At 35.2% G+C, this 16169-nt stretch overlaps 1 protein-coding gene across 1 annotated transcript in view; it reads left to right on the top strand.

The window, feature by feature from the left end:
- The window catches only part of arhgef10 (Rho guanine nucleotide exchange factor (GEF) 10), an 88147-nt gene that overhangs the window by 6170 nt on the left and 65808 nt on the right, over window positions 1-16169 (top strand). Inside the window, 1 exon segment of the mRNA XM_056476614.1 lies at window positions 6953-7049. Coding sequence (XP_056332589.1) covers window positions 7013-7049 — 37 coding nt within the window. The 5' untranslated portion in view covers window positions 6953-7012.

The following is a 16169-nucleotide window of genomic DNA, read 5'->3' as shown; positions in this document are numbered from 1 at the left end:
ATTCAAGTCTAGCCAGGGTCTAATTACAACATTATTTTGATGTCCAATAACAATGTCAAATGTCATTGATATTTGGTTGATTTTTAGGTTAGAAAGTGACCGAAATTCAACATTGAGCCAACATCTCAACATTTATTGACATTTATTTGTCAAGTATGGCATGCAAAATCCAACATGACGCTATAGTTGTAATGTACACACAACATCAAGCTGTAAAATCATTAGAGGTTGATATTTGGTTGATTTCAGGTTGGACGTTGGACACTGACGTTGGGTTCTGATGTAATCCCGAATAACATTTCCAAACAAAATGCGATGTCCCCACGACGTTGGAGTACAATGTTAATCTGACGTCATGTTGACATTTTGTGCCTGTTGGATGTTTAAGGCCATTTCGGTCATCATAAAGTAAACTTCTGTCATTTTCTCATCAGTGTCCTTTATCTAAACAGTCTCTGGGTCATTGCATGTGATGATTTTGGACATCTTCTTGGACACTTTTAATGTTTCCAAATCACCCATGTCTTGAGGTAGTTCATTAAGAGGCAATTTACCTTTTGATTTGATTCGACAGGAATCACAGGACTGATTTTTCTAATCCCCATAGACAAGAAAAAATAAAGTAGTGACTACAGGTTAAAAGTAAAATTAAAAGTACACATTTTTAAAACAACTTGGTAAATTACAACTTCTGAAGAAAAATACTCAATTACAGTAGATTGAGTATTTGTAATTTGTTACTTTACATCACTTCAATTACGTACATATAAAAAGACCTAAAAGTACATAAAGATTTTGATTTGGCTTGAAAATGGCTGGCTTTATTCATAACTACAAATCTTTAGTGATTTAACCAGTATCCCGTTATGTCACAAGCAAATATGCAATACTTCCATTTCAAACTCTTCCTGATTTGTATTGCTTTCAGTTTTCTGCTATTTTGAGAGTTAGGTTGTTTTTAGCTGACAAATTTGATCTGTTATCTGCAAGTATATGTGTGGTATGATACTATAGCCTGTGGTCTGTTTTCACGTTCCATAGATTTCTCTGAAAAATAAAGGTAAACATGTGCAGTGAGGCATATCGTTGTGTTACACTAACAAACCGGCTTCATTCTGTTGGACATGTCTAGATTGACACAGGAAACGTCAGACTGGTGGAAGCCCTGCAGCCACAGTTAAACAGCAGGAGGGTTCTTTCCCTCGCCCTGTACAATTACACACCCAGAATCAAGCTCAAACCAAACATTGATCAGCTCTTCACAGTCGATGATGACACACACATACACCCGTACAATAACAAATCTGTTCTCTCTGGATGTTTACTGCATTGCACAAGCACCGATTTATCTCTTCATGCATTTTGAATGAAGAGCTAAAATGATTCTAAGTTTGGCTTTATTTACAAACTGCTGTTTCAGTGTTGATTGTTTCACACTAGCACTGTGGTTTGTGTTTAGTATGTGGTCTACACGATGATTTATAATCAGTTGTTTGATTAGAACAGAGAAAGAAAGCGTGACTGTCATGTAGGAATGAATTTATCTCCCATTGTGGCCTTTTCTTAAGCCGCAGACCTCTGAAACGTGTCATTTTCAGCTCCCTGTTGTTAACCTGCCATTTGAATGACACTTTATCATTGTGTCACGATCCTCTCATGACAAATGTGCCGTGTTAGTGTTGATCCATAAATTAGTGTTTCTGCACAGTCGGCTCTGATGTTTGGGTTGTTCTGCTCAGGTGAGTTGTTATTACAAGCTTCACATGCTCTGTCATAGCTCTGTTTCCTGCTTGAGTAAGTGAGTGTGTGTGTGTTAGTGTGACATTTACATCATTACAGAACTGGGGAAATTATACCTTTATACCCTCTCAGAAATTAATTCTAATTACAGATGGGTTTTTTTTTTTTCAAACAAATTCTTCCTTTTATATGTGAATAATTTTTTACATGTATAAAGTATTTGAATCATAGTTAAAGGGCACCTATAATCAAAATCGACATTTGTAAGCTGTTTGGACAGAACTGTGTGTAGGTATAGTGTGTAATATATAGACAATAAGTCTCTTTTTAAATTTCCTGATGTAAAATAGGATCCAAATCCCTCCCATTTTGAGGCCCACCTCAACGTGACGTAGGAGTGCAGTTCCTGAATTGACTGACAGACGCGTATTAACATGTCTCCATAGTAACGCATATAATCATGTCCACTAGACGAGACTTATCTCCACAACAAATATATCAAACAGTTAGGAACGTTCTTACTGTAGTAGAGGAGATCTGCTTCATTCTTGTCTGTCACTGTGCTGTTTATCTACATGAAGGCTACGGCTCTGACACACACGTGGGAATTTTGGGCGGAGAAAACAAGCTCATTTGCATTAAAGGCACAGACAACAAAAAATGCTGCAATGCCATAATAGCTTTCAGATTTAAAAAGGTATAATAAATAATCAATAAATTTTACTGCTACATTCATGGAGACACAAAAGACTTTTATATTAAATCTTGAAAATGGGTAAAATAGGTGCCCTTTTAAAGGATTTTGTTTGAACTCGTAGATGGTTAAAATAGTTTTCAAGCAGGGATATAAGCACCTTGACTGTCTTCATTTCTTTAGATTTTTTTTTGTCAGATTTTTTCCAATCAAAATGATAAAGACTGTTCCTTTTCCTCTCATATCTTTTTCTTCATTGTTATGACATGAAGTCTGTGGGGTGAGAGAAGGAGAGATAAAGGAAGATAAGCTTCAAAGAGTGTGTAGACTAAACAAGCAGTCGGCATCCTGTCTCTTTTTAGCTTGTTAACAGAGTGTGTCATGAATATCTGCTGTGTAGTAAAGCAGTTCTGGAAATTACAGTGGAAAAAAGTAATTTATCTTCTCTATAGACAAATGTTCATGAACTTAAGTTACCATGAAATTTACAGTTAGTTAATGTTGATGAATACAGTTTAAAATACAGTTTTTATTTCCCTGTGATTGGGAAAAGCTGAACTTCAGAGTCATGTGGTCCTTCAGAAATCATTCTAAATGGCTGCTCAAAATGTCTTCTCATCAATGTTGAAAAGATTTGGAAATAAGTCAACATAAAAAAAATTATGTATCCTTTACTAAAATGTATGTTATTTAATTGATTTGATAATTTTAGGATTTTACAAGGGTGTGATGAGTTCACATGTAGTTCATTGTCTAATTAGTTACACATGCACAAGTTTTTTTTTTTCTTGGTTATTTAATTTTTTCAAACTTTTTTTATATGTACTGTATCTTTTGCTTTGAATCTTAGGAATGTCATTATTCATATTGTAGCTGTCAAATGGTTTGACTCATCATGGCTTAAACTGAAAAATTTGATATTTCCTGTTCTTGATGCTGATTGGTTAGTATAGCTGTCCAATTCCATGCAAATCGCAATTCCATGCAAATGTCAAACTTCCATAAAGTTTTTACCAAGCCCTTTCAATGTTGTTTGCTAAGGCTTGTATTTTACAGCACTGCAAAATACTGAAAAATACCTCTGTCGATGTTTGCAAACTATTTGATTTACCAAAGTCACACAAGTGCCAATTGCACATCTGTCACATCCATAAAGGAGACGTGTCACATCCATAACGTTTTTCCTCATAAATGTTCTATATTGTGCATTGTTCTGTATCTTTTAATTGTTCTATTTTGAGCCTACTCTCATCCTTTTTGATTAGCATTATTTCTTTTGGGTTGTGCAGATTAATTAAAAAACTGTCTTAGATTTTTATCTTATATTTTATTATAATTGTTATTTGTGTATTTTTATCTTGTGTATTATTTATTGCTTTTGGTGACTTTTAATTGTTAGAATATTTCATAATTATAGAAAAGTGTTATTTATAAAATGTGGAAAACTTGACATGGCATGACATAGCCATAGAAGCTGATATAGCAATATACTCAAAAACTCTCTCTCTTTCAACAAAGTATGTTGTATACTGAAAACTTGCATACTTTTTTTGGTCAAATCCATAATGCATGTTTATTTCCCTCATTTAAAATCCAAAAATGTTAGATTTGATTTTTTTCTGATCCCATAAATACCTGTGGTTGGTTGTTTTGGAAAATATAAACCAATATTTCGAAATAAGGTTAACATATACTTGGTTTGTAAGATTTTACTGCAGATGTCACATCTATAACACTGGAATTGCTTATGTTAAAGCCAAAATTATATGTGCATGAATGTGTTTATATAAGAGTACAAGTATGCTTTGAGTTTTGCATGACAGCATGTTTCATCTGTGGTTTATTCACAATATAACACGGTCTCGTACTTATTTGCTGTGTCATAACATGACTCAAAACAAGGATTAACAAAACAGATTGTCTTCTGTCATGTTTGTCATGAGTTGTTGCGTGTGGAATGTACCAAGTACGGGGATAGTGGGAGAACAGCTTGCGTGTCTGTGCCAGGATCTTATTGTGTGTGATAATAATACAGTCGTGCGTCAGTCCATCCGCCTCGTCTCTGGAACACACAGCAGCCTCATGAAAAAAGCCACTATTCAACAGAATGACTTCACTGTTCCACTGACCCACAGCTGGGAGGACCCAAAGCTCTTTGTGTGTGTGTCTGTGTGAGATACAGAAAAAGATAGAGTTTTTCTATCCCGTCTGTCATGGATAGCAGTGGAAGAGTTCATGTCTGTGCATGTATGTGCTTTTCCAGGTTGTCTGAAATAAGTGGGCCAGTAGAAATGAGCTGCCACTCCACTGTGGGACGTGACTCTTGATTGCATATCTGACTTGTACACACAATGTTGCTAAAACAGTGGAGAGGAATGTTTTAGGCCAGTGTGTTGTGGTAGAGTAGTTTAATATTTTGCAATGATAGCATTAGTAGTATAAGAGGAAATGAATGAAGGGAGGCTAAATTCTATGTGACCGTATGAGCTGTGATTTTTCAACAGGGTTGAATAGGTCTGTGTATTAGACACATGAACATTTACTTAAAGGAGAAACACCCCCAAAATGTAAATATTGCCACAGAAACCAAACTGTTAAGCATATTCTTGTGGAATGCCCTATTTTTTTATGTTATCAGACAACGATTTTTATCTGGAGAGTCTTTAAATAAAACATTTTTTAATGTGAATCCTTCCGAAGTTGTAAAATTTTTATCAAAAGTTATCCTTAAATCGTTTTAGATCTTACATATTTTATCTTATATATTCTGTATTGATGTTGAAGACTTTTTAGTTTAAATATTTTTATAATTATAGAAAAGTGTTATTTATAAAATGTTGTAAACTTCTTCTTTTTTTGCCATGACAAAGTCAGAGAAGCTGATATGGCAGTAAATTCAAAAGTCTCTCTCTTTCTCTGAATGGGACTGTTTGGACACATGTGATGGTTTGGTGAATTGTGAAGAGATTAAGAATATTTACATTCTTTACTGTTATTTTATTCTAATGGTCTTATAATTTGATCATAATCTGAGTTTGTGTAAACTTTTATTTCTAATGAATAAAATGGGCTGTGTCTGTTCAGGCTTTCCCAAACATGTCAAGGACTGGCCTAGAGTTCTTTAGTAAAGCATATAATCCACTGCCTAAATGTCTCCATTGACTGTCTACATTTAGGCATCAGGTTTTATAAAAGTCAAGATTGTAGTGATACAGCAGCTCTTGTTTCATAATGAAATTCCCTTAAAAGTGGTTAAAATTCTTGAATTGGAAAACCTAAAGCTGCCATGTGTTGAAAATAAGGGCCGCTATTTTCTCATAGTTTGTTTTGCATTATTATGTGTTGTAATTATTGCCATTGTCAGTTGTGTTGCTTTTACTGCAGTGCTCTTTTGTGGCCTCATGGCATAGTAAAAATGTCCATCCATTCATTCATTTTCTTTTCAGCATAGTCCCTTTATTAATCTGGGGTCGCCACAGTGGAATGAACCACCAACGTATCCAGCATATGTTTTACGCAGTGGGTGCCCTTCCAGCTGCAACCCATCACTGGGAAACACCCATTCACACTCATACACTATGGCCAATTTAGCTTACCCAATTCACCTGTACTGCATGTCTTTGGACTTGTGGGTGAAATCGGAGCACCCGGAGGAAATCCTCGCAAACATGGAGAGAACATGCAAACTCCACACAGAAACACCAACTGACCCAGCCAAGGCTCGAACCAGTGACCTACTTGCGATGAGGCGAACGTGCTACCCACTGCGCCACTGTGCAGCAGTAAAATGTCCATTTTATCATTACTTCAGAATGTCACCTAGGCTGCATCCGAAACCGCCTACTACTCACTAGGTACTGCAATTGAAATTAAAAGTATTACCCGGCCGTTAGAAAAGTTTACATTCATATACAGAATGAATGTAAGAAGTATGAATGGAATTCGGACACATTACATCCGCCATTTTGTCATGGTCATGTGACCTACCTGTGCCAGTTGCGTCACTTCTCTCCCATTCATGAATTCTCTCGCGGGGCATCATGGGAATTCTATGAATTCAGACATACTACTCGGCTGGCAAACTAATTTTAGCATACTGTATAGAATGGAAGTATGCGGTTTCGGACACAGCCCTAGTGTGTTTTTGGTTACTAAATTGCATAGGGAAGAATGCAAGTTCAGAACAGGTCTGTGATGTTTGTCATGGATCCATTTTGTTCACAAAAGATGCAGAATTTCTCTATATTTAATTACCTTCTCTCTTATTGCATTGTTATCTTAATAATATTGTCTTCAATTAGTTCTGCATGTGTAAACCACTTTAATGAATATGATGATTGCTATGAATTGCTACTGTATAGATACGATGTAAAAGTATAGAACGGTGTAAAAGTTATTAACAATTTTGTCAACAAAGTTTCTGAAAGCATGAGAATTAGTTAATCATTTCGTAATTGTTGTGATCATTCCTGTGTGGATGAACTCTCTGTGTCTGACCCTGTCTCTCTGCTCCTGTAGGTTTGCAGGATCGGCCCGTGATCATCAGTGTTGTGTGTGTTTCAGAAGAGCGTGTTCAGCATGGACGTGGAGGATTTCCCCCCTCCTCCACCTGACCGTAAGCAGCTCCATCCTCTCTCAGCACACAGACGGTGTTTACTTTCACACTGTGGAAATGCAGATGTTAGTTTCTGGCACGAATGGAAGCGTTCATTTTCTTCAAAGCGGTTTAAAAGCAGCAGGGGTTTTACTGTCCAGCGTCACGGTCATGTTGACTCTGTGTGTCGAATGCACAGGAATATCGTGCTTATAGGAGTCTGAAGGGTAGGAGAGAGACCAGAATGAGCAGTGTAAACACATTCCATGGCTCAGCCACTAAAGAGCGTGTGGGTTGAAGAGAGGAGGAACGCCAGAGTGAATGCAGGGGAGGACACATAATAAACCAGAAAACAGACTCTCTGTCTTGATGCAGAGACTTTGACAGATGAGAAAGATTAGGTCAACTGATTAAAGTAGTGCTTTAATTAAAGGAAATTTCTCCCAAAAATGTTTAATTCTGCTGTTATTTACTCCCTTTTGACCTGCACTTCTTTGTACTGATCTGCTCACACTAGTTCTTTGAGATCATTTTTGTTGTCAAACTATCTGCATCCAAATTTGAATACAATTTATTCACTCACTCACTTTCCTTCAACATATTCCCAGCCTTATCACGGGTCGCAATGTATTCATGTGAACTAAAATAATGTATTACACCAAAGAAAATATATTTCTTTTATCATTTACTCTGTTCGTGGAATTAATTGGTGACTTTGTTCAGTGGAGAAGAGTAATATATAAATGAAAATGTAAATATATAAGTCAGAATTATTAGCCATACCCCCCCCCTTTGGAATTTTCTTTCTTTTTTAAATATTTCCCAAATGATGTTTGACAGAGCAAGGAGATTATCACAGTATGTCTGATAATATTTTTTTTCTTAAGCTAAATATTTATAATTATTTATAAGACTTCAATTTTAATGATTAAATGTTTTTTTCTTAATGTTGATGGTATATGCATATATGAATGAATTTGCCACGAGCGGAATGACAAATGGGGCAATACTTTTGCATATGTCGTTTAGTTTTCTTTATTAAATTTTTTTTTTTTATCAGACGGAACTGATAAACATGAACTGTTTGAATAAAAAGTCTACCACTTATTGGCCAAACAGAACTCATTGGCCAGTGCTGATAAATAATAAAAAAACTATTATCTTTCATACAGTGTATAAAGTAGCTCTTTGTGGATGTAAAAGGTCTGTAAAATTTCAAAGATTAATGTGCACAATTAATCATTTTATTATCTACCAGTGGAAGAAGTGGTTCTGAACAGCCTGAAAGGAGTCATCAGTAATTCCAGTCTTACTTCCCACACAAAGCTCTGTTTGTAACAGATATTCATAATGCCAGCCTATGGTCTTCACAGATTGCATATGAACGACATGTAGACCAATCAGACTAGAGTCAGCTGTCATAAAGGACTGTTTTTTTTGAGAGACAGACTAAAAAAATCCATACCAGTGCATCCCTAATAATAGGGGCGCTTTTAAATGTTGCATATTTGTCTATAAATTGTATTGGTTGACTTTATAACTGGTTTAAATCTTCACATTTTTAGTCAGCAAATCGCAATTTAGTTGAATTTTTCATTTGCTGCAGGTTGAATCATGATGTCATAAGTAAACGAGAGCCATTTGAGTTGATGTTAAAGTTTAAACTCAGTCACACTCTTCATAATTTAAAGCAGGATTATTCACCATCTCTCTTCTACACAAAGATTTGGAAACTCTCACATGCTTTATCTCTCTCGAATTTCCTTTATTAACACAGAGAGCTGATACAAACCAATTTCCTCTCACTTTCTGTTCATGCCTCAGTGAGTCTTTCTTCAGATTAGCATTTTCCCATCATTCAGTTTAGTGAAAATGAAGGAAGCTAACTCCTCTGAATCCCCTTTAACCCTGATCACTTATCTAAGACTCTTCACCTTTGACCTTAGGTCCTGTACTCCCACACCAGGTGCTCAATGCCGTACTGTAATGAGTAGTGATTGAGGGTCTAGAGTTTGAACTCAAGTTCAGGCTTTTATGTTGTTGATCAGATTTTATGTTGTAAATAGTTCTTTCGCATTACTGAATGCAATGTTAGTGGGTATGTTTTTATTTTTGCATGCCGACTGTCATGTGTATCTTTCAGGCATGCAGGGACGGCGCTCCTGCCAGCTCACACTGAATAAAAATGACATTACATCTGTCAACAAGTGTAAGTGGTGGTAAACCAAACTACTTTAAGATTGGTCCACACTACAGATTCTGTTGTTGTTTAAAATTGTTGCTTGTCAGATTGTACGACATGATCCAAGTGAGATGTTGGAGTATAAGCTAGTGTTGGTTTTTCAACAAGCTTTAGGATGTTGATTCTCAATCCTGGTCCTCGCACATTTTTCTTGCCACTTTTACACAATTTGTTTCATTCATTTCAACTGGAACATGAAGAGAGAGCGGGACATAGTGTAACACCTCCCCTTTTTAATAAACCGCCAATAGCGTTTTGGTTTATCAACGCTCTGCCAGTGAGAGAAGTTGAGCTCAAGCACATGAAATGTGCAGCGTCTTGTCAGATACAAGAGAACATTTGATTAGTCACAATTTGATGAGAAACTGAAATCCATGTAGGTGGAAGTGACAAACTACAAGCTTTACATGTTTAGATCAGTTTTATATCTTCGATTTGCGAGTATTGTCACTGCTTTGGTGCATACAAGATTAAAGATAATCTAAAAACTAGCAATACTTTTACTAACATCTAAAAAAACCCTTTATTTTATTTCATGGGACCTTTTAAAGTGCATGAGACATGAATTCATGCAAATCTGAAGATTATGGTTAAATATCCCTTCACATTTCTGTAACAAGCTGCAAACAGTGTAGTGAAAATCTTTGTTTTTAAATGAAGTAATTTTCAAGTTCAGCTGGGTTCCCGTGTGTATGAACTGGGGGGTAGAAAGCAGTAAACACTATGTAACTGTACGTTCACACCGAGCGCGTCAAAGTTGCTGGAAGTCATTCATTTTCAATGGGAGCCAGTGGCGAGGAACAGTACGGTGCTTCTTCACAAGTGTGGGCATCGATGAGAGTTGAAATCAAGTCAACTTTATGATAATGAGCTGTGATGCAGTTCAGCGGAAACCAATTAGAATGTTGAAGTCCATCGCTTGAGAGGAGTCCAGAGAACACCGTCCTGTGAACTTTGCTTCTGACCACATTTGTTCCCAAGGGTTTAATATTGCGGTCGCTGGATTTCCAGATATTTACAATGTTTTCTTACAGGGAAATGCATAAAGTTTCTGGCGATTTACTGATGTTAAATATTTCTTTTTCTTTAAAAAAAAGTGTGAATCTCATGCTAACTATAAGGACTTCAGAATATTTTAGACATGGACACATATTGGATAAGTGAAGCAAAGCTACACCACACGCAACAACTTGATCTTCCATTGTTAAATGAATGTGATAAAAGGCACGCAACATTTTTACACTAGAAGCATGTTTTATGCACAATGTAAGTGATTTGCTAATATGCTGCAACGGCCCCTTTAAATACGAGATCAATGTAGCGAATTTTGACGCTCTCGCCGCCGGAGCTGTTGAGGCAGACAGCATTGTTACCAGGGTGGCCAGAGCGAACTTTGATGCTTTCGGTGTGAACATACAGTAAGGAACATGTCAATCGGAAAACAGTTCATGAAGCTCTCTTCTAACGAGCTGGTTATCTAAATCAAGTGTGTTTTTAACAAAAGAGACATGTCAAATGTTCAGAGTGGGGAGTTGCAAGGGCCAGGATTGAGAACTGCTGTTGTATGGGATTAAAACACATTTTCAGACTTATTGTGTGTTAAAAGGCTTGGAGGGGAGGTGATTTTTATTTGTTTGCTTGTTTTCTTTTGTTTTTGAAAGAATGCCACAAAAGCAACTTTTACTTAAGTTAAAAATGCACTTATAATATTGTAACATTGTTAGATGATTTTCATTTGAATGGATTTCTTTTGTTTATATAAATGTTTATTATTAAGTTATTGCTTTTATATGAAAAAAAAATAACATCCTTAAAATATAATGATGATACAATGACAACAACAGTTAAACAAAAGACAAACTATACAAACAAAACAAGAAAGTACAGTTCAGCTCACATACACATAAGGCTTACAGGTGCACATATAGATACATGGGAGTTCAGTAGGTCTGGAAAATTAAAAGAATATTAGCAAGTGTAAAATAATTAATAAAACCAACCATGACATTTTTAAATAAATCATCTTGTCAGGATAGAAGCAATATCAGAATCAACATATGCCAGGAAAGGTTCCCAAAATTAAAAACTAAGAAAATTTAAAAGCTTAATTTTGTACTTATCAAGACATTTGAGTGATTTTTTTTTTTTTTAAATGTTATTTGTTACTTCGGGAAAAGTAGATTTTTTAGCATCATTACTCTTCAGTGTCATGATCTTTCAGAAATATTTCTAATGTGATGATTTCTCATTATCAATGTTGAAAACAGCTGCTTAATATTTTGTGGAAATTGATTATTGTACAGTGGTTAGCAATGTCGCCTCACAGCAAGAAGGTCGCTGGTTTAAGTCCCGGCTGGGTCAGTTGGCATTTCTGTGTGAAGCTTGCATGTTCTCCCCGTGTTCGCGTGGTTTTCCTCCGGGTGCTCCAGTTTCCTTCACAGTCCAAAGACATGCAGTATAGGTGAATTGGATAAACTGAATTGGCTGTTGTGCGTGCGTGCGTGCGAATATGCAAGAGTGCATCTGCTCCGTAAAAACATACTGCAATGGTACATTTCGTTGTAGCAATCTCTGATGAATAAGACTAAGCCGAAGGGAAAATGAATGAATAAATGTTAATCGTTTTAGGACTTCTGATGAAATAGGATGTTAAAATGCATTATTGTTAGTTATTATTATAAATATTTTGTTTTACAAACATTGTTACTTTAGTTCAATTTAATCCAGTTTCCTTGCTTATTATATTTTAAATACTTTTGAATGCTAATGTATAAAACAGTATAATAAAACTTGGTCAACTCTTCAGCCCCTGAAGTAACATTTTAAATATGCTCTATACTGATATATATTCTTTTCAACTTTTTTTACTTTCCTCTATTAACATATTCACAATGTTCATCTCATATGTATCCAACACAATGGTGAAACTATTTTTTCTATATGATCATAATAATAAATTAAACATTATATTAAAATCCAAATTCATGTACTGTTCATATTTAACTCAAACAGCCCAAACAGACATGGATTTCTTTCAAAACAATTGCTTTTTTATAGCACAAGTTTATTGGCCCACCGTTATATTGTATGATATAAGATAGGGCTGTGTGATTGATCGAAATCGAATCACAATCGCGATTTGAAACGTTGCAATTAGCTAATCGCAAGAGGCTGCGATATGAAATGTATGTATTTTATAATTTCCCACACCCTGAGCAAATGCGTGACTAACATCTGTGTGTGACAGTCTTACTATCCAACTGAGTGAGCACACTTTTGTTCTGCCCAATCTGATCAAAGAAAAACAGCATGTCGGTAATATGGAAATATTTTGGTTTTAAAGTCACAGACGCAAAATAAAAGTTATTTGTTAGAGCTGTCGCAGAATTGTTGCACAGCACGGGAAAATACAACAGCCAGCATCTAAAAAAGCACCACAGGTGGCTATGTGAGGAGTGTCTTGCTAAAATGTCAACTAAAAGTATTGCTAGTGACAGTCAATCTAGTAGCGAGCAACAGAAAAGTACAATCTCAGATTTGTTTGCAGCTGTTACACCATACGAAAAAACATCACAAAGGCACCAAGAGATAACTAACGCCATAACTCGTGACTGTTTGCTCTAGAGAATTTTTTTTTTAAATTTTGGAATATTTATAAACGAATTTGAATAAAGTTGGAGTTAGTTAATATCTTTTCAGTTTCTTTTTGTAACTAACACTGCATTTTTAGCAGTAAGAAGCTACGATACAGAATATTGAGCTGGAGATCGACTACAAAATTAAATTGCAAATCAAATCAAATCGCAATATCTGTTAAAAAAAATTGCAATTAGATATTTTTCCCAAATTGCCCAGCCCTAATATAAGAAGTCTTTCTTCATCTTCAAATTTTGTCTTGTGGCAAGACGTGTGCAACTTGCTTTAAGTGGCTCTAAATGAGAAATCGGTCAGTCAGGGCTGGTTTTGGACTGTGCCGCCTGAAGTGGGAGCCTGACTATGTTTGGAATTTGAGCTATTCCAGTGAGCAAACTCGTACCAGTGCGCCACGCTGGATTTATCCACTTTAAGAGATAACCGTTTCCGTCAGCTCATGCTTTCGGCAGAGGTCCAGTTTCGCCACTTTTCTCATTATTCATGTGAGAGGAAAAACAAACATTATTTAAGACCCTGTGTAATGAATTTTAGCGGTTTAGAGATGTTACTGTCCGGGTGCACTCTCTCCTTTTGTAAATAAGCTGTCTGTAGAACTATGTTTAATTACTGTAGTGCAGTATAATGGCCACAGTGTGCTTCAGACCCGTGAGGAGGCTGTGATTTGGACAGGGGTTTCCGAGCTGAATGGAGGAAAAGAGCTCTCACATTACTTGCATTTCTAAAGAGTGAGTCACCGGGTCAAGAGAATCCATGAACTGCCAAGTGTTTGCTTCATAATAGCCTAACATCGTCCATGGCTCCCACTCTGTGTCTTCTCTTATCCCCCGGGACATCCTTTTTCATCTTTCGTCCATACTGTTAAGCCGCTTTTCAGTTTTTGATGATGAAGGATGGAAAAAGAGACTAAGAGACTACTCAATTCTCTTAAAGGACAGTAGAGCAAAAAAATATGGTCACTCTTTATTTTAAGGTTCATTTATGAATGAGCAAACCATTAGACTTTTGCTTTAATACACCCCAAATTCACTGCTTACTAAAAGCTATGGTTTAGGTATTAGGATTAGAGATGTAGAATAAGATCATGAAGAATATGTAATAAACAGTCAATATGTTAATAATATGCATGCTAGTAAACAAGTAGGTATTAGTGAGAATTGGTCAGTATACTAAAGTATTACCAAAAATATATTTATACATTTCTGTCATTAACTTTATGCTTTATATTGTTCCAAACCTGCCTTCATCTTGTACAAAAGGACACCTTTGTAAGTATTGTTGTGGACTTTAAAAAATTATGCAGTAACTGTGAGCTTAAAAGGATAGTTTACCACTAAAATAAATGCTCTGCTTTCATTTACTCACCTCAGGGTTCATACAGTCATGGAAAACCTGAAAAAGTCATGGAGTTTTGACATAGCATTTTCCAGGCCTGAAAGGGTTTTGGAAAAACAGAAAAACCCACAAAATTTTGGAAAAGTCATGGAAATTAGTTTAACAAATATCTGTATACTTGAATTAGGGCTGCGCGATATTGGAAAAATCTGACAATACGATATTTTGTATTTCTGTGATATATATTGCGATGTGAATACAATTCAGATGATTTAACAGGTTTATTTGGATTGACTGGGGGGATTTTGTAGAGAAGTGAATCTCGAATAATGTATAACAAATAAATTACAAGCATAGATAAATAAAATATAGTAAAGATGAGAGTGAATTATAGTTTTCCGGTATTCATTATTTAGGCACAGATATTGAATAATCAACACTACATAATCTTCATTTTATATTATTTAATCTATATTAAAGTTACAAAACATTTATTGTGGCCGGATGATTAAAATATCGAAATGTTCACACAGGCACAGGCCTTAAAGTGACCGTTCACTCAAAGATTAAAATGTACTCTCTATTTACTCACACTTCACTTGTTTCAATACTAGAGGGGTTATTCAATTATATTCTTTTTGTGTTCATTTAAAAAAAAAGAAAACTTATACATGTTTGAAACAAGTGAAGGGTGTAATAAAAATGGTAGGTAATTTTTGGGTAAACTATCTCTTTAAAAATGCATGCAAATGAGAAATGTTTACTCCATTATGAATAAACTCTATATTAAACTATAATCCCAACACTGCATATCCTGATATATGACTATTGCGGATGCACATATTGCAATATCGATGCTGAAACGATATATTGTGCAGCCCTAACTTGAATATAGGTTAGTTGTCTTTACTTCTTTTCTGTCCTTGGCCACTTGCTCTCACATTGTTAATGCTGTGTAAGCATTATCAAAATCAATTTGACATAGATATAAAAACAAATTTAAACAAAATAGATTGTTGCGTGTTCTATGATATGCTGTAATAAATTTAAATGTCATTGTTTTTCTTATTATTTACCATGTGTGTGTAGACATTACATGAAACATTGTCATGAAAATTTACTTGAAAGTTCTGCAAAAGTCTTGGAAAAGTCATGAAATTTTTGTAGTAAAAATGTGTATGAACCTGTCACCTTGTATTTGTTCCAAACTTTTATTATCTTCTTTTATTTGTTGAGCAAAAGATAATTTGAAGAAACTGATAGCCATTGACTTCAGTTTCTGTATTTTGTGATTCACAAGTGTTTTCCGTTTATTTATGATTGTGAATTGCATATATAGGACCTTGATCTCTGCTCTGTTGGCATTTTAATATTGAGAATTCAACTGTACAGTTTAACAAAGTGACTTTTATTGACATTTAATAGTAAAATAATATGATGTGTAGGACACAATATAGAGAGAAGTAAGTCTGTATCATTACCATATTAGTTACAGATGTTCTATGAAGACTTTTTTGGTAATAATATGCATTAAGCACTTGACTCAGACTCCTTTAAAGGCGATTTCTTCAGTATTTAGATTTTTTTTCCTCAAATTAAAAATTCTCAAGTAGTTGTATATTGACCAAATATTGTTCCATCTTAACAAACCACAGATTAATTTTTAAAGTTTATTTAATCAGCTTTCCGGTGATGTTTACATTTTAATTGTAAAAATTTTTAGCCAAAAATCCTAAGTTTTGTGGCCCAAAGTTACAAATGTAATGTGATGTGAAGTCATTAGCTGTGTGAGGAACAGGTTTTATGAGATACTCCACCCAAAAATAAAAATGCAGTCATTCTTTACTCAACCCTATTCCAGATGTATACGGCTTTCTTCAGTTGAACACAAAGGAAGATGTTTAGAAATGTGC

This window comes from Danio aesculapii, chromosome 17 (assembly GCF_903798145.1).
Source record: "Danio aesculapii chromosome 17, fDanAes4.1, whole genome shotgun sequence".
Lineage (NCBI taxonomy): Eukaryota > Metazoa > Chordata > Actinopteri > Cypriniformes > Danionidae > Danio > Danio aesculapii.
This window is presented reverse-complemented; position numbering and strand designations above follow the sequence as displayed.